The sequence below is a fragment of the Sparus aurata genome, chromosome 18, assembly GCF_900880675.1.
Source record: "Sparus aurata chromosome 18, fSpaAur1.1, whole genome shotgun sequence".
Lineage (NCBI taxonomy): Eukaryota > Metazoa > Chordata > Actinopteri > Spariformes > Sparidae > Sparus > Sparus aurata.
Window position 1 is genome coordinate 22,666,583 of NC_044204.1, and position 18,901 is coordinate 22,685,483.

Genomic DNA, 18,901 nt, shown 5'->3' on the forward strand with positions numbered 1-18,901 from the left:
ACTTTCCCTTTTATTTTTTGTATTATTTTCCCCCTTTTATTGCTGTGCTCCAGAGCACCTTATTAAAATCTAGTCTAGTTCACAGCCACCCATGGGCCAAAGTTGGTCCGCTTTAGGGTTCAATTTGGACCGCCAGATGTTTCCACTGATAGAAATATAAAGTTATGTTTATACTGTTTTATTTTTTGAGGTAAAATTAACTTTACACATGTAGGATCCCTAATTAAAAATCAGTTTTGATGAGCTGTCCATGTCAGCCAGAGTGACACTTTGTGCAGGAAGTCAGTCACTTAAACTGACTCGGGATTTTAGTCCCATGAAAAAGTTTTAGGTCTGACTCTCCAAGGAAAAAAGGTTTGGGCCCCTCAGCTCTAGTCTGAATGTTACTAAAACAATCCAGTCATTCTATTAAGGAAAGTTCATGAAACTTTAAGGAAACTATTTATTACCATTTTTTAAATCTTGTACCATCCGTTGTCCTAACTACATGTTTCTGTGAGCAATCAAAGAGGAAGTTCTGTTCTGAGTTACCAAACATCCAGCAGACCCAAATGTTTACTCAGCAGTCTAAGACACATACAAAAGTCCATGGCCCTTTAGTGAACCAGACCATATATTTTGGTCAGTATTCTATCTCAGGACTTAATGAGTTCACGTTTTGGAGATGTTTTTGGAAAGGATAATATATCCAAAACAATTCTGTCTGTGTTTACATGCTGAATGTTTTGAATTTATATTCAGAGTGTTTACAGTCTTTTGAGCTATTTTGGTTATTTTCTGCTGGAACAAGATATTTCAAAATGTCTGTTCAGTTAAATTCATGTGGTTGCAAAGCTGCTCATCAATGGGAGAAAATTACAGTGTGATTTTTTGCGCTACATAGGTTAAGAACAACCAACATCGGTGAAGACAGTGTATTGATAACGTTAAGACTGTCTGTGTCTAATCATCAAAATGAAACAGAGTGCCATTTCGAGATTAGGGGAACCAAAACCACAGAAAAGGAAACAGCTCTTTTCTACATTCCTCTTCTGCCAGCAGAAGTTGTTTGTGTGAGCATATCAAGGTCAGCATCATGTGATCTGGAAAGATTTCAAAGCTGAAACCACACTGTGGTTGGGTTTAGTGTCATTTAGCAGCTGTACTAAATCCTTCCACTAAGTCTAAGTCGAGAAAGAAAAAAATGATCTGTTTAGGAAACAGACACCTCCCTGTGTGTCTCAGTCTCTTCCTTTGTCTGCTTCTTGGTATGTCATTTTATCTCAGTGATGATTCAACAATTGTATTTCATTCATCTTTACCGAATATTCCTTTTTGCCAGCAGGACTTTGTGCTTTTTCAGGTGGTGTGTCTGCAGAAGGCATCATAGCCACAGTGGGAACAGATGTCACTCTGCCATGCAACTTTAATGCTAGGTACTACGGCAAGCTTCCTGCATGCTGGGGTCGAGGACCCATCCCCAACAGTGGCTGCGCCAACGAGGTGATCAAGTCAGATGGGTCGTCAATGACCAGCAGACTGTCAGAGCGTTACCTGTTCATGGGTGATCTCAGTGCAGGTGATGTGTCACTGACCATCAGGCAGGTTGAGGAGGGCGACTCGGGGATGTACGGCTGCAGGGTGGAAATACCAGGCTGGTTCAATGATCAGAAGCACCAGCAGACTCTGACGGTGCTGGCAGGTGAGACCCACAGGGATGAATTATAATCTCAGCTAGAACGGAAAAAAGTAAATTAGCATTGTGACTATGTGTTTAGTTACAGGAAAAACATTTAAATGATGTCTGAAAAATCCTCACATTAGAGAAACTACAACAAGCACATTTGATTAATTTAGCTCATCAATGACTTAAATGGTTAATCGATAGAAATATTGTTGATAATTGTGTTTTTATCTGTCAGTTGATTAATCAATTATTTGTTTCACTATACCATCATTAGTAACACAAGTAACAAAAAAGTAACAAAAAACTTAAGTGCAATTATGAGGTAGGTAATTATTATATACTTTACTTGAATATTTCCTTTTTCTGCTGATCTATACTTCTACTTTTTACATTTCAGAGATATTGTACATTTACTCCACAACATGTATTTGATAACTTCAGTTACTTATGATTTGATATTATTCATTAACACCATCAACCATTGTTTATTCAGGGGACACTGGCTCAGCATTAAGCTCTATAAATGCCCTGAAATCACATTCAAATATGGCAACACCCATGCTATATGTGTAGAACAAGCCAGGCAGGGATATGAAACACAACAGCAATAAAAAGAACCTGTAGATCCCTGTAGGAATAATTCAAAAGCTAATCAACAGATGAAGTGTGTAAAGTTTGTCAAATTAAGCCATGCTGTAACAGCTGCAACATTTCAATAATTAATCAGTATTTATATAATAATCCAATAAGATAATACACATTCATTTAAACTGTCCTAGTGTGCATAATGAATACTCTGCTTTTGGTACTTTAAATGTATTTTGATGCTTACACTGATGAAAACTTTGTTCCTATACTAAAGTAAGAATCTGAATGCAGGTCTTTTACTTGTAACAGAGTTTGTCTACACCCTAGTATTGCTACTTTTACTTAATTACAATATCTTAGTCATTTTTCCGCCACTGTAGCATTGTATTTTGTTTTCCTCACTTTTTTAGTGCGTCCTAATCCAATGAAAGTGGAGACACAAGAGGTGAAGGAGAGAGCCTTCACTGTTCGCTGGACTCCTGTGTTTGATGGCGGCAGGCCCATCACATCCTACAGGATCGATATCAAAAACAAACAGGGTAAGCACCGGAAATCTATCCCAGTCATTTTGATAGAATTTCAACATTCTGTGGCTAATTATACTGTATCTATACATTGCTGTTGTACAGCTTCCTGGGATACTGCAATAAGAACTGAAATCTCAAATCCTAAACTGACTCAGATGTCTCTGGTGGACATGCGACCGGCCAAGACCTATAACCTTCGCATGTTTGCTACCAACAGTATAGGCATGAGCGAGGCCAGTAATGTTCTGACAGTGACGACTAAAGAAGCAGGTACAGTCACTCAGTGTTTTTAGGTTCAAGAAATTATTTTTTGATGGATGGCCCATTTAGAGTTTCATTTTCCTTCAGCACCAGACGGTCCTCCCCTGGACATGGAGCTGGTGGGCCTCTCTCCTCAGAGCATCAAAGTCACATGGAAGGTAAAGCCTAATTGTATAACCTGAATTAAAATATATACATATATTAAAAAGGCTTTAGACACTGTGCATCAGCCACTCTAAAAGTGGGGTCAAGGGTCCTTCAGGTGCTTCCAGGGGGGAGCAAAATGTGGAGTAATTAACCCTCACTATAATACTATCGTTAAGCAACACAGTATGAATGTTTCGCATTTCGGTCCTACGTTTCAAACTTTTTTCTGTAATAAAATGTCTGACCACAAAGTACTTCTCAGATTTGGGGCCCTACATGTCATCCTTTTAATTTAGACTTTGGGTGGCTGGAAAACAGTTTATATTAAAGCTGAAATATGGAATGCTTACATACAAATGACAGTCTTTTATATTCATGCCATTGCCAAGAGTGACACCTCGTTTCCTCTTGACTAGCCTCCGAGGATTGATCAGAGAAATGGGGTTCTTCGTAGCTACAGCATTAGCTACAGAGAGTACGACCCTGAAGGCAGACACTTTAAAAGGTGGCAGCACCTAAGTGTGTCTGCCACACGGGAAGTAGAGAGCGTCATCCTGAGCAACCTGAAGCCTTCCACCAGATACGGCGTGATCATACAGGCCAAAACAATCGCAGGGATAGGACCTGCCTCATCCGCACCTCTCTGCTTCACTCTTGATGAAGGTACATTTTGAATTTCACCATTATTGTTAATTATGATTCCAGTTCAATATCAAGTAATTTACAGAGATTGGTAAAATGTATTTTATTCTATTTCTAGTTCACAGAACTACAACACTGTCAACTAGCATGTCTGCTTCCACTACAACCACAATATTGATAGAAGACACTACAAGTATCTCTTCAGGTTTGTGTTATTTGAATGGTGAAATATAAAACATCTTAAGGACTATGTGGATTATGACCGAAAGATGTATTCTTTTTTATCGATCCTTAGTTCACACAACTTCGACGGTTGAGTCTGTTACTGCTGCCACACACTGGGAAGACATCACTTCAATTTACACGTCAGGTATTTCATGTATTTCATGTGGAGTTTTTAGCCTCTCATGCATGAACTGGTGAAAATGATCCATCCAGAGATAATTTTTCTAATAATAATTTTTGTCCGAAGATGAAAAAGATCATGAAAATCCCCCCAAATTTGCCATGTGGTCATTAAGGAATGATTAGGACTTGTTCCACTGACATAGAATTGCTGTTACTATGTCTCACATAACTTTTATTTAAAGGAGACCTGTTATATTTCTTTTGTTTTTTTCTTTCCTATAGTGTTTTATTAATCTTCTTGAGCATGTAAGAGTTCTTAACAGTAAAAAAATTAAAATTAAGTCCACGCAAATGGCAGCTCCTCTCTCCCACAGAAACAACTTCTTCTGAAACGCCTCATCAGAAGTCCAGCCTTTAATTTTGTGACTTTGTGACATCACACTACTTCATCATGTCATACATTTGTATAATTCATGTCTAAATTCATGGTAGAAATTAAGCTCACTGGAAGCTGAAAGACACAAGAGACAGAGTGAGCAGTGCTGACTCAGGTGTGTGTCAGCTGACCAATCAGAGCAGCCTGAGTATTCATGAGGAGGGGCCTTAAAGAGACAGGAGCTAAAACCAAGCGTTTCAGACAGAGGGGGAAGACAGAGCTGCAGCACTAGACAGTATAAGAAAACTGGTGTTAAAAGTATGTAAACCTATTCTAGTAGTAACCCAGAATACATGTATGAACCTGAAAATGAGCATAATGTGTCCTTTAAAGCATTACATCTAAATGAACTTCTGCCCAAATACATCCTCTTCTCCTCTTTGTTAAATGTCTCATCTGTGTGTCTCCTAGTGCCCCCAGATCCCCCAGTGGTTGAGTTAAAGGAGGTCAAAGGTAATGCATTTTCTCTTTCATGGACTCCTGGGTTTGAAGGTGACAGCCCCATTACTGGATATTACCTGGAGTATAAAGCAGTTCATGGTAAGAAAAGATCTCAATATAGTAATTAAATCATTGTCACTTCACTTAAATTCAACCATGAAAGCGTTGGTAATATTCTTTAATCTTCCTATTCCCGATATTCCTTAATAAGTTTTTTCTTTTTTTTTTTTTTGTTTCTGCAGCCTTGTGGGATAACACAAAGATAGTTGTAGACTTAAGCCCCAACCGGACGGCGGCCACGATAATAGAGATGAAACCCTCAACATACAACGTCCGTATGTTTGCCAAGAACAGTTTGGCCACCAGTAAAGCCAGCAACATCCTCACCATCACCACTGGAGAAACAGGTGTTGTGTCTCTATTCTCACTGTCTCTTGTATATTTCTATGGTACACCAGGCAGAATAGGACTGGTGTTCTCTTCACCTGACTCTTATTGATGCAGTGGTTCATTAGCAATTGCTAAATTTGTCCGAAGATGAAAAAGATCATGAAAATCCCCCCAAATTTGCCATGTGGTCATTAAGGAATGATTAGGACTCTTTCCACTGACATAGAATTGCTGTTACTGTGTCTCACATAAATGTTATTTAAAGGAGACCTGTTATATTTCTTTTGTTTTTTTCTTTCCTATAGTGTTTTATTAATCTTCTTGAGCATGTAAGAGTTCTTGACAGTAAAAAAAAAAATTTAAGTCCACGCAAATGGCAGCTCCTCTCTCCCACAGAAACAACTTCTTCTGAAACGCCTCATCAGAAGTCCAGCCTTTAATTTTGTGACTTTGTGACATCACACTACTTCATCATGTCATACATTTGTATAATTCATGTCTAAATTCATGGTAGAAATTAAGCTCACTGGAAGCTGAAAGACACAAGACACACAGTGAGCAGTGCTGACTCAGGTGTGTGTCAGCTGACCAATCAGAGCAGACTGAGTATTCATGAGGAGGGGCCTTAAAGAGACAGGAGCTAAAACCAAGCGTTTCAGACAGAGGGGGAAGACAGAGCTGCAACACTAGACAGTATAAGAAAACTGGTGTTAAAAGTATGTAAACCTATTCTAGTAGTAACCCAGAATACATGTATGAACCTGAAAATGAGCATAATGTGTCCTTTAAAGCATTACATCTAAATGAACTTCTGCCCAAATACATCCTCTTCTCCTCTTTGTTAAATGTCTCCTCTGTGTGTCTCCTAGTGCCCCCAGATCCCCCAGTGGTTGAGTTAAAGGAGGTCAAAGGTAATGCATTTTCTCTTTCATGGACTCCTGGGTTTGAAGGTGACAGCCCCATTACTGGATATTACCTGGAGTATAAAGCAGTTCATGGTAAGAAAAGATCTCAATATAGTAATTAAATCATTGTCACTTCACTTAAATTCAACCATGAAAGCGTTGGTAATATTCTTTAATCTTCCTATTCCCGATATTCCTTAATACGTTTTTTCTTTTTTTTTTTTTGTTTCTGCAGCCTTGTGGGATAACACAAAGATAGTTGTAGACTTAAGCCCCAACCAGGACGGAGGCCAGCGATAATAGAGATGAAACCCTCAACATACAACGTCCGTATGTTTGCCAAGAACAGTTTGGCCACCAGTAAAGCCAGCAACATCCTCACCATCACCACTGGAGAAACAGGTGTTGTGTCTCTATTCTCACTGTCTCTTGTATGTTTCTATGGTATACCAGGCAGAATAGGACCGGTGTTCTCTTCACCCAACTCTTATTGATGCAGTGGTTCATTAACAATTGCTAAATTGTCCCTTCTCTTTTTCTCTAAGAGAAGAAGTAGAGGGACTTGTTCACACCCCACAAGGCAGCCCAACATGCCATTCTGTTTATTTTTTTTTTTTACACTTTTTTCAGAATCACAGTTCCTCAGACCACTGAAATCACACTCTATGTCTACTCAGCTTGGTTCTTTCTTCCATTTACTGTTTATGCAAGTTTAGCAACACTTTAAACAATCCGTCTTAGCTACTTCCTTTTGTTGTTGCTCTTCAGGTCATAACACGAGTGATCTTGTTACCACTGTATCCACTGACACTCATGCTGCTGTAAGTACAAAGTAACACACTGTAAAAATACTCTGTTAGTAAAAAAAATATGAATTGTATAAAAGTACTCAATGCAGAAAAATGGCATAGCTGTACTATTATATGCAATGATTATCACTCACACATTGATGTAAAAGCAGGATTTTAGTGTCATAGTTGAGATGGAGCTTCTTTCCAATTCAAATTTAGGACTGCAAATTATTATTCTGATTATGGATTCATCTGCTGTTTATGTTTTTGATTATCCATAGGATGCTTTGCTTTGTTTTGTGAAAATTTAAACAGTAGAATAGTATCTCTTGAGAAATAACATTAATCAAATCAAATCAGCCAATTTTCTGTCAACTTATCTTTCAGCTGTATGGGTAAACAAGACATAATTTATGCGCTCTTTGTAGGGTGTGGTTTGCAATTTCCTTTAATGTGTAAACTAACTAGAAGGCTAACTTCAGCCAGCTAAAGTCAAGTATTTCCCCCTGAAATGTAGTAGACAACCTCAAATTTGTACTAAAGCAGACCTACTTAATCCATGACTGACTAACAAACAATATGAATATTAACAATGAACCACATGGCTATGGGTATGTTTGCTTATACTGACAAGTTCAATCTACAGAGCTTCTTGTAGGTCATTATTCTACACACCAGCCCTGTTGTCACAGCAGCCATTTTGACATGAAACCGCAGGCTAAGTAAACCCAGGTGTTATTAATAACGTAACTTAAGGCACTGTACTTAAACAGAACAAAAGCTTCATTCATGTTATAAGTAACACCTGTGTTAACATACTGTTTCATGTCAAAAACGACTTTTGTGAAAAAGGTCTGTCATTGAGCAACAATGAAAGCGACATTAGCAGCTAGCTAGAGGCTGAACATGGGCCAAGATTAGCAATGAGCAAGCTGTTCCTCTAAGGTGTCAGCCAAGGCCATAACAAACCTAAAAAGGAGAATGAATTCATGAACTGGCCTGTAACACGACTCCAAATAAATGCTAATGTTTCTCTGTATCCACAGGACATGAAAGTACATGATTGTTGGTTAACTTGTTAGCCAAAACAACGACCTAATAACCTGGTGACTCAGAGGCATCCCGTCTGTCAGCCTGTTTTAAAGTTCTTCCTGTTAATGAAACGGTTAATGTTTGAAAGAAAAGTAGATATTTGTCCCCAGTGAATGTAAAGTCTCACTGTTGCTGAACCCTTCTGCCAGGCGAGCGTCGAGGAGAGTCAGAGCGGTCACCTGGCTGCCATCGTGGTGCCAGTGGTGCTGGTGGTGCTCACTGTTGCCGTAGTAACCACATGGCAGCTTCGAAGTGAGTATTCCTGACAGCGTTAACAAGGCTGATAAATGATCCTATTACTATTATTATGATTAGTCTCGGGGAATATTTGTGTTTTGATCTTCACACTTTCTTTTCATAGGGATAAAGCAGAAAAAGGGCAGCCTGAGCCTGTGAGTGGTTCTGGTATTTAACACACATTTATAGGGAATTAAGATTTCTCACCTCACCTGTGCTGGACTGACTTGTTTCTCGTCTGCAGGTGGCTGCCTGGTAGAGCGCTACGCTACATAGGCTCTGAGTCACTACAAGAGCTGTGAAACTCTCAGTTACCTAAAAACTCACAAATAAGCAAGTAGTTTTACATTTTATTGAAATGTGCCAAGGAAGATTGTGTATTTCTGTTGTATTATGTCGTTGAGGAAGCAAACAACTTGCATCTTTAGCTGATTCAAACTAACCAAAGGAACAAATAATCTGAGAGAAACGTCTAACATCTGTTGTCTTTTTTAAAAAGACCCTTTTTCAATATTTTCTTTTTCAATATTAGTTTGTTTGTCTTGTTTATGTCATGTATATCTTTTACTGAATCTTTTGTATGACATTAGCAATATAACATTATCAATCTGTAATACGATGGTATCAAATCTTTTTTCTTTTTGGTAATAAAGTTTAACAGTGTTTGTTTATCGTCGTGTCCTCTTATTTTATTAGGTAAAACATTTTGGAAAAACCACCAAAAAGAAAATAAACTGGAGGGATTTACTAATTGGTTACCAGCCACATGCTGTACCAGATGTGACTGTTTGATGATATGCCAAAACAAATTAGAAAAAATAAAAATAAAATTCAATTCAAATTATTACAAATTCAAGTTTTATTTAAAATATATCGTGCACATGTTTAAATTATGGCAACATTTTTAGAAAAATGTCTCCTCTGACTAAAATCATTTTAATTGAAAAATTCTGCTTCATCACTCTTAAAGTTTGGTCTACACTTAGCAAGTGTCCATCACCTTAAAACTGAGGAGAAAAAAAAAGACATTTAATTTCATAAGCTCTCAAAACCACTGAGCCCCCATAACCACAAGAGGGCACCAGAGTCCCATCGGTGAGTTCATGTAACCGCTTGCTCACATCTAACTTCATCATCCACGAAGCCGTCCTCTGGGGCCGGCACTGCAGCCAGCTGGATTTCCATCCATCTGTCCTGTAAATCTCTTAATTGTGCTAATTAAGGAGATGGGGGAGAGGAGGAGATCTGATACCTCTGAGGAGCTTTGAGGCAGCTGGGAGTCTCCTACTAATGGGCGATCACAGGAAGGGGATACCCAAGCGCGTGTCTCGTCGGGGGACCACAATACGGATCGATGTTTGTATGTGTATGAATGGGTGTTTAAAAATGGCTTCCTCTTCCTTTTCTGTTTGTTTATACTGTTTACTAAAGAAAGCCTACTACTAAGCCGCCGATGAAGGAACTGTTGTTCTTGTTATTCCTGTATTCGTGTGCTAGAATATTACACTTCCTGAGAAGCGGACTAATTGTCCACAGTGGTGTAAATATTGCCTGATTATTGGTTTGCAGTGGTAGCTCACAAACATTGAGCTGCTGACACACAAAGCCACAGTGCGCTCTGAGTCTGCGGCCTGTAAACACATCTCCACCACATCCCTCCTCTCTGGACTTCCTCTCATCTCTGGACCCCTCACTTCCGTCGCCATTCTCCATCTTTCCTCTGCCTCCTCACTCTGCTTTGCTTACACAAGCGCCGGAGCCTTCCTGTCCCGGTGCTTTCCTCCATCTCTACACCTCTCCGTCCTCTTCTCCCGTCATTCGTCTTCCTCTCAGTTCAAGCCCTGCTGATTACACCACGTACATAAACAGAGGAAAAGAGGCGAGGAAGGTTGTGGGAAGCACTGGTTGGAGTACTTTGATGAGGTCGCTTTGATTTGCCACACAGCCAAAAAACAGTTTACCCCCCAGCCACCTCCACCCCCTCTCTTTTTGGTTCCCCTTGGACTAAGCCTGCCAACGGTCAACCGCACAAGGCAATGAAACCAGTAGTCAATACGACAAGACAAGGAGCAGTGACACAAATGGAAACAGCTGATCTGGCTGACCTGCAGTCGATCAACGATGTCTCATCACCCCAACAGTTTTGTCACCCACCCCCCATCTTTAACATATTTTACTGAGACCAAACATCCATTAAGGCACCAACACAATGTAAGCCTGGCAGAGCTGTGTCAGCTGTATCTGGTAACGGCTTCAGTTTGAGACTGCAGGTGGGAGATTGAGGAGGGAGGAGGGAGTGTATGGTCATAATAATGGCAGTATTAGCAGTGGGGACAGAGTTAGTACTGTAATAAATCATAAATTTGGTTCTGGCCACATCAAGGCACCAGCACTCAGGAAACGGAGACTGTGAACGGTACCACACACACCAAAGGCTGAGCTCCGCAGGAGGGGCTGGTCTCCAGGCCTTGTTGCCCCACAGCGGATGCACGACCCTGGGCCTAAGGAGCTGCCAGATGTTGGCCCTTCTGGAGCGCCTTATGAATTTGGGAGCAGCAGAGCAGATGCGAGTATTGAACAGAGCGGGAATGAGAGGGGCAGGGAGTTGAGGTGGAACAAAGACGGGGGAGGGGGGAGGGACATCGAAGCAGTTTGGTGGCTGATGAAAGCAGTGCTAATTGAAGTCTTTATCAAAACCCCCTGACGCTGGACCTTTTCATCTTGTCGGAGCTATAACATGCCTGAAAACAACGCAGAGCAGCAGTCCTAAAGTCAGATCCATGACTTTTGTGTGAGCTGGAGGAGAAAAGAATCTGAAACTCCTGTGCTGATAAAAAAGAAACTTGTTGAGAACGACAATAATCTCAAAATGATCCCAAAAAATTCTACACATTCATGATGAGATGTGACGGTTCATTTGTGTGTGTGTTGATGTGATCTGATTAGCCAACCTGAGCCAGATGGAAGGCAGCGCACATGTTTGAAGGTCAGACATAACAGTTTCCATGGAGACATCCCCGAGTAGACCAAATAAACCAAGTAAAGCGCTGCACCGCACTGTCGCTTCCCCCGGGGGACCTGCGTCAGCCCATGTGTGTGTGTGTTTGTGCATATCGGTGCGTGTCTGCATGATTGTGCATGTGAGTATAGTGTAAGAGCGTTTGTCAGGAGGTTTCAGTCATCGCTCACTTTGCCTATTTTGCATCTATAAAGGCATTGAGATTAATTTTCATATAATGTATTGCTGCTCCTCAGTCCTATAACTGCACAAATTATTCATGAGCTGATAATAAATCACAGCATGAGGCAACTTTAAAAAATCTGTGAACAAACTACGTTTTAAAGTTTTTCGACGAAATCTGACTGACTGGTATTTTTACTTGTGACAACACAGATTAAAAAAAGGATTTAATGGCTGCAGCTGCGTGCTTTTATCCTTGAAACTCAAAGCCTTTGTGTTAAAATGTACATGTGGATGCATACGGTCGTGCAGACTTTGTCTCAGTGATGCGTATGTAAATAAAATACCTTGTGCAGATCATAGTATGTTATCATTGAGCATATCTAAGTGGCAAATTTCAACCTTCTCGGAGGTCTAAGTTTCCATAGAAACACACAAGACTTTATATTGATGTAGCGAGTTTATCAAATGCTGGAGAAAAAAAAATTATTTGGCAGTCAGTCATTGAGGACAGAAATAGCTATACTGACATGCTTGTTGCCTCCCTTTGCACACCCATAATCCTTAATGCTCGCAGATATTTCCATAAACGTTTGAACATCCAAAACCATATCTTGTACGATTCATATCACACGTCACCTCTCATTCAGGCAGCATTAAGTGTCAGAGCTTTGAACAGAAGCATGGGTCTTAATCTGTTTAAATGTGCTTCCTTCTCGAAACGCTAACACCACTGACTTGTGCTTTTTTATACACCTGCCCAGAGGCGAGTTCTAGTAAGAAGAGGCGTCGAATTGGAAGACCTCCATCGTCCTGGCAGCTGAACACAGTGGAAGTCTTGGATCTGTTCAGGGGGGATTGGACCAGCTGAGCTCTGCCATGGAAGACAAGTGGCTGGCGCTGTTGAATGGGAGAAAGAGTGTGGAAGGATGGAGATGGAGGGAGAGAGTAGAGGAGTGGGGGGGGGGGGGGGGGGGGGGGAAGGAAGAGGTAATCACATCAGGGGATTAGTGGCTGTTATTAATGGAGGATAAGGCTCTTTGCTGTCACTCTCTCTCACATGCACACACATACACACATCTATCTATCTATCTATCTATCTATCTATCTATCTATCTATCTATCTATCTATCTATCTATCTATCTATCTATCTATCTATCCCCTTGTCTCTACTCAGTAATTCAATTACATCTGTCTCTCGTCTCCTCTCCTCGGCCGACCTCTGGCCTACGGCAATGCGTTATGATTTTGGTTTGTAATATTCTCGCTACCTACTTCATGAGGGAGAAAAATGATCTGCTCCCGTGTGCAAATCTGTGTGTGTGTGTGATTGTGTTTGTGCTGGCATGCCACCCCTTGAAAGATGGCCATTCAGTGGTGAACAAACAAGACATTTGTCTAAAGTCTTGCATCACCTCAGGGAAGACTCTGTGGAAATGTGCTTTGCCAGGTTATCTTTGCTGTTATTTTCAGTCTCCCTGTGACTCACAGGAGCCAAACTTCATGGCAAGATTTGTGCAAAAAAATAAATAAAAAATGAAAAAAATAAATAAATAACAATGCTTTTGACACCTGTCTGTCATTTGTGCCACATGCACAGAGACATAATTTGACACACCGTCTCACCTGTTTCTTCACTGTGACGTCTACACACATGAATTAACAGTGTAACCTACACATGTAGACACGCATGGCTACTCTGCTGAGAGTGGTGTTCGTGAGGCAGGTATAGAGGACCATTCTAACATTCAGGACTAATTCTACTTACTATTATTAAGTCAGTATTTTGGGCACTTGCATTTTAAGTCCGTAATTTGACTTGTGATGGAGTATGCATTACACCATGTAATCTACTCAGTTACTTTACAGTTAATTGAGTACTAGGTACAATGTGAATCTGATCACAAACATACGTTGAGTGGACCACTGAGCAGAACAGAGCTGGGAACAGCAAGGCCTCTGATTGAACGCTGCTGTTTACAATACATCAAACATCAACAGTTTAAAAGTAATTGATTCTCTGAGTGGCATTTGAGGAGCATACTTTGAACTTCTACTTAAGTATTATTTTGATACCAGTAGTTTTTACTTTTATTGGCAGTAATTGAGTAATATTTCAGTAACTTGTGTACTTGTACTTGGGGCCAGCCATGAGGTTGGCATTGATGCTGAACAATAAACTGTCTTACAAATTTGACCTTTTAATCCAAAAACACAAATTTACTTCAGTCACTTTTGGAAGAAATGCCATAGACTTGTATTCTATTCACAGAGACTTACCCAAACCCTCACCACTATTTACAGAACCCTTACCTAACTATAACCTAATCTTGACCACAGACCCAAAAATCAGCTGTTTTCCAAATGGGGAACAAACTGATCCTGGATCTGAAATGCATCTATAAAGGCAGAGGATTGCAGCCGCTTTGTTCAGATTTTCTTATTTTCTCATTTTGTTGCTGTGCTCTGGAAGCTCTACAAACCCAAAATGTCAGTACTTGACATCCTGGGAATGTGACTCAACAATCTATCTAATCTATCTTTGTTTTGCGTCTACAAACAGCTTGGACCAATCCTACTGATTCTACCTTTAAGTTTAATAGACTTATTTTGACATTCAGTTAGCTTTGCACAGAAATAGCTGGTACTTGTGAATGTATGTGGGTACTTTTACCACATCTACTCAACATTGGCCTAGGTCATACACACATAGGCCTACACGTTTGTCTTGAACTACCTTTGAGGACCCTTGTCTCCTTACTCCAACCTTAACAATCAGAACTTAATGCCTCGTTCCAACCCTAACCTAAACCTAATTCTAACCATAACTCCAAATCCAAGGCTTAACCCTTAAACGATGACCAAAATGTCCTCACAATGCTGGTTTAAAGCAAAAAATCTGTCCACACAAAGATGTAAGCACAAACACACACACACACACACACATGCCCAGGCAGATGACAGTCACAATGGCTTCTCAGTGAGAAGATGTATGGGCCCGGGCTAAAGAGGCACATTTGCAGGCTCTTTCATCAGTGAGAATTCGCCTCAGCCTCGCAGAAAGCCACAAAGACTCCAGCGTCCCACCGTGAGCCGCGACACAGCTGCACCACAGTTTCATCATCTGAATGGAGTTTCACAGCAGTGGCAAGGAAACCAAAGTCCCCGAGCCCTATCACATCACCCGAGGACTCTGGAGGTGCAGCAGCATGTCAGAGACGCTCGGAGGCGACACAAATAAGTAAATAGACAGAATCCACATGCAGAAAAAAAAATGGAGGGAAGGATGGAGAGCGGACGAGATGCAGCCAGCTGTTTCTTTCGGCCAAAACAAAATTATAACCCAAATTGTGGACTTATTTGGTCTCCGCTTCTCTTTCTCTAAGAAGCTTACAGCAGATAAAAGCGGAGCGACGGAAACTTGCACGTGAAACTTCTTCACAAGTTCCAATTAAGATGTAGTAACTTAAATAAATTGGTGCTTTGTTGCACTTTTCCCCAAAGAAGTAAACAATGCTAAAAGTACAACTGCCTGTGTGTTGTTACATGGCTGTGTTTTTTAAGTTGGTCCCTATGAACAGAGGGAGCTGAAGGCCCTGTGGGGATACACACACATCCTCAGACACACACACGCCAATCTCTCTGTCTGTCAGCTCCGCGCTCATAATCACATCCTATCCCCTCGTGTTCCCGTACACACACACTCTCTCCCCCCCCCCCCCCCCCCCCCCCCGCGTCACTGTGGAGGGAGAGAAACGAGATCCCTCCAAACGCTCTCTAAGATTAAGGCTTTGTGTTTTACATGTGTTATCGTTGCTTCCCTTCGTTATCCCCCCTGCTTTTGTCTCAGCCTCCTCCTCTAATTAGAATCTTGTCCCTTTCATTCCTCCGCGCGCCTTTTTCTTACACCTGTGAGAGCGAGAGAGAAGAAGAGCACGGAGAGAGAAGAAGAGAAGAAGAAGAATGAGGAAGGAACGGGGAGAGGAAAGATGAAACGCGCGCCACACGGAGCGAGTGGCGGAGCGTTGTGGAATGCGGCGTCTGAGGGGAGGATGAAGGCGCTTGTCACGTCTCATCACACAAACGTACGCACACACGCGCGCGCACACACAACCTGGCTGTGGTGCAGCAGAGACACAGTCCCGCTGAGCCGAGCTTTGAAAAGAAGAAAGTGCAAAGGGAATGAAAAAGAAGAAAGAAGAACAAGCAAGAAGAAGCCACCGTGTTGGATGTTTCATTTTGACCCATATTTGTCCTGATGCATAAATCAAACAGGCGCTGAGGAGCCCGGCGCATCTGTCACGACAGGGCGTTGGAGAAAATATCTAAGCAGATCCACCCGAATGCACACACCGCTGGTGGCATGAACCGCAATTAGGAACTGCAAATAATAAGAATAGAATATATACAATGTTAAGGCAAGTAAGCCTTGATGCCGCCGTTTTTTTTTTTTTTTCAGAAATGTGAACTGCTCTAACAAGCATAAAATCATTGCCTCGTGCACTCTTTCCTTCCCTGCTCCATTCCCCTCTCCCTCTCCTCCCTCTTTCCTGCAGCCCGCTCCGGCGCTGTCTGTCCCCTGGCCCTCAGTGTGGCCTCCTTGGCTGTTTGTGTGAGGTGAAGGCATGCTGGCACCGCGCCTCTGTGTGCGGTCAGGCCGTGTTTACATCTGTCTGGCCCTGGAGCCTGGAACCTGGAGCCGTGTGCCGGTGCATCCTGGACATCTCCCAGAAGACTGCAGCGGGACCCGGGGACCAACTCTCGGCCGCTGATGAATGGCCCACAGTCTCGCAGAGCCACGCGTGTCCCTTCGCATAACTGACCCCTTTTTCTCGCATTGCTCTTAAACCGTGTCGTTTACTGCCTCCAACTATCGCTGTGCTCCACACTCTCCCCAGACTTCCCGGTATCCAAACAACAACAACAGAAAGTATAAGGAGCTTTTCGCCCCGCAAGAAAACTACAGACTGTCTTTCTCTGACTGAATGTCTACATGTTGGTACTTAGGATTTGTGTGTCTGAGATATGTTTAACATGCACTAATCCCCCAGAAGCAGCAAAGAAGGGAGAGAATTGAATAGTACTGGTTGTGGTACATGACAAACAGTGTGATCTGCCTTTTGTTTTTGATAGCTGATGAATATGCATGTGGCCCCGGGAGTGACTGAGTTTGGTGTGGGGTGGGGGCTCAGAAGAGCATGTTGAACAATGGAATTACATCTCTGACATGCATCCACCGCGAGGCTGGGATTAAACCCAGCGCATAGAGAGAGAGAGAAAGAGAAAGAGAGAGAGAGAGAAAAGGAAGGAGGGAAAGAAGGGGAAAAGGATAGAGATGGAGAGCGGAGCGATAAAGAACAGATCCGCTGCTTATCTATTGAAGAAATGGAGGCCTCGGGGAGAAGAGGGGAGGAAGGAGATGAGGAGGGAGGCAGTGGCGGCGAAGAGCGGGGAGAGGGAGGGGAGGGCGACGGAGGGAAAGTGGGGAGTGGGTCGTCAATCCGATGTATTTAATTTCTTCTGCTGTTAGTGAATCATCAAGGGGATGATCCAACAGCGGATCAAAAGAACGAGCAGGGGAACGGGGGAAAAAAAGCAGATTAATGCAACAGAACAAAGGAGCAGTCTCTCCAAGATGATCGCAACTCCTCTTCCTCCATCATCCACTTACTCTCCCCACTCCTCTGCCTGCACTCATCTCTCCATCTTCCCCTGTTTTTCTCAACTGAAGACGTGAACAAGACGTGAGAGCATTGATAGGAGTTGACCACACGCTGGAGAAAGGCTTGTCACCGGCCATTCTGGCCTCTCGAAGGGCGAAGATCTGGTAGCATGTGTTTCTTCTTGACGCGCCTCATCTGTGTATTGTGGGCAGCGTCCCATGGGGCTGCAGGCAGACCACTTGTTTAGTCTGAGCTGCCCTCCCTCGCTGGGCGAGACTTGAACAACCTTTATGAAAAGGCTACAGATCGGAGCGGCGGGTGTCCAGTCAGCATGTCCGTTTTTATTTTGAATCCCCTAGTCTGCCCGGACACTGTTCATGTTTAAACTGAGGCCTTAATCTGGACTGTTATTTCCCAGTATAGCCATAGCATAGTTCCCCCTGAGTGCCATTGGTTTGTGGTGGTGTCTCAAGTGTTTTCATGTAGTATTGTTGTTGGCCCACAACTGCTCCTTCTGTCTTTCTGCTGGTGAGAGCATTACGGGCCATAGCTCTGGCTACAACACTGTGGTGAAAGTGTTCAGCTCAGGACGGACTGGGTTTCTCTCTGTGTGTGTGTGTGTGTGTGTGTGTGTGCAGGAAAGGTGGGTGAGGGGCTTTCCAGTTCAGGCTTGAATGGTGCTCCAAAAGACAAACGGGCAGCTGAGATGGTTTGACCGTGTCCAGTTAAAACAAATATAAGAGGCCTCAGTGATGCTGTTATAATCCCATTTCTCTGCACCCCCTCCCCCTCCTCCTCCTCCTCCTCCTCCTCCTCCTCCTCCTCCAACACTCTCTTTTTTTTCCTCTCACTTTCTCTCCCTCTCTCTGTCACCTTTTCTGTCACTCTGCCCAAACCGCTGCAACTCCCACGCAGTTCACTGTAAAGCCTCCTCGTACCTGCCTGTCTTCTCCAGATGGCAGATCGGCGCTGGCGCGTGCGCACATATGAGTGTTCGCGCAGGTGCGTGCACGAGCTGTTAAGCCCCCCCCCACTTTCCCTCCCTCCCTGTCCGAGTAGAATGAACTGAAGTCTGAAGAGTCAAGCGGTGTCCAGCCAAGCTCACGGATGGTTGACGGTCAATATTGACCATGGGCTCCATGTCTCTCTCTGGAAACGAGGCATAAACCCCAAACCCTCCCTTCCCTCCCTCTGTGTCACCTCGACTCCCTCACACACAGATAGGACCAAGTTGCCAGCAGCAGCTTGACCCAACCGCTGACCCTAGTCTGAGTATTTTCTCATCCTCCTGCTGGTTAAGAACAGGCTAGGAGAGGGTGTGAATCTGCTCTCAGTTGTGCGAGCCAGCAGCGGGTGATGGATTGGAGTGAGATATTGTCACTGATGCTTAAGTTTGAAGGTGCATCGTTAACCGCTAGTTGCCAAACGACTACAGTAAAGCCAAATCCTCATGCTCGTGTACTATACCGTCAAAGCTCAAACCCAGTTCTAAGAGTTTGCATGTCTGGAAGGAGACAGAGAGAAAGTAAAAAGTGTGGTGCGTGCGTGCACTGATGTATCAGTGCGCCGCTGTGCTCTTGCCTTT

General features: G+C 42.7%; 1 protein-coding gene across 3 annotated transcripts; it reads left to right on the top strand.

Annotated features, from left to right (window-relative positions):
• Positions 1 to 1,059: 1,059 nt before the first annotated feature.
• On the top strand, positions 1,060 to 9,142 carry LOC115568239 (Down syndrome cell adhesion molecule-like protein 1 homolog). Of its 3 annotated transcripts, XR_003981352.1 has the most exons (16): positions 1,067 to 1,247; positions 1,322 to 1,681; positions 2,665 to 2,793; positions 2,884 to 3,051; positions 3,130 to 3,200; positions 3,606 to 3,852; positions 3,950 to 4,036; positions 4,127 to 4,201; positions 5,027 to 5,155; positions 5,299 to 5,463; positions 6,316 to 6,444; positions 6,587 to 6,753; positions 7,120 to 7,172; positions 8,384 to 8,486; positions 8,596 to 8,626; positions 8,716 to 9,142. XR_003981352.1 is itself a non-coding variant. In XM_030395350.1 (14 exons), exons 1-14 carry the CDS (start codon positions 1,184 to 1,186, stop codon positions 8,771 to 8,773), a joined length of 1,737 nt encoding a protein of 578 aa, XP_030251210.1. In that variant the 5' UTR covers positions 1,060 to 1,183; the 3' UTR covers positions 8,774 to 9,142. The 3 variants fall into 3 exon arrangements, 2 of the variants coding, with proteins under 2 accessions (XP_030251210.1, XP_030251209.1); XM_030395350.1 differs by lacking the exons at positions 6,316 to 6,444; positions 6,587 to 6,753 and having other exon boundaries at positions 1,060 to 1,247; positions 1,325 to 1,681; XM_030395349.1 differs by lacking the exons at positions 6,316 to 6,444; positions 6,587 to 6,753 and having other exon boundaries at positions 1,061 to 1,247.
• Positions 9,143 to 18,901: the final 9,759 nt, after the last annotated feature.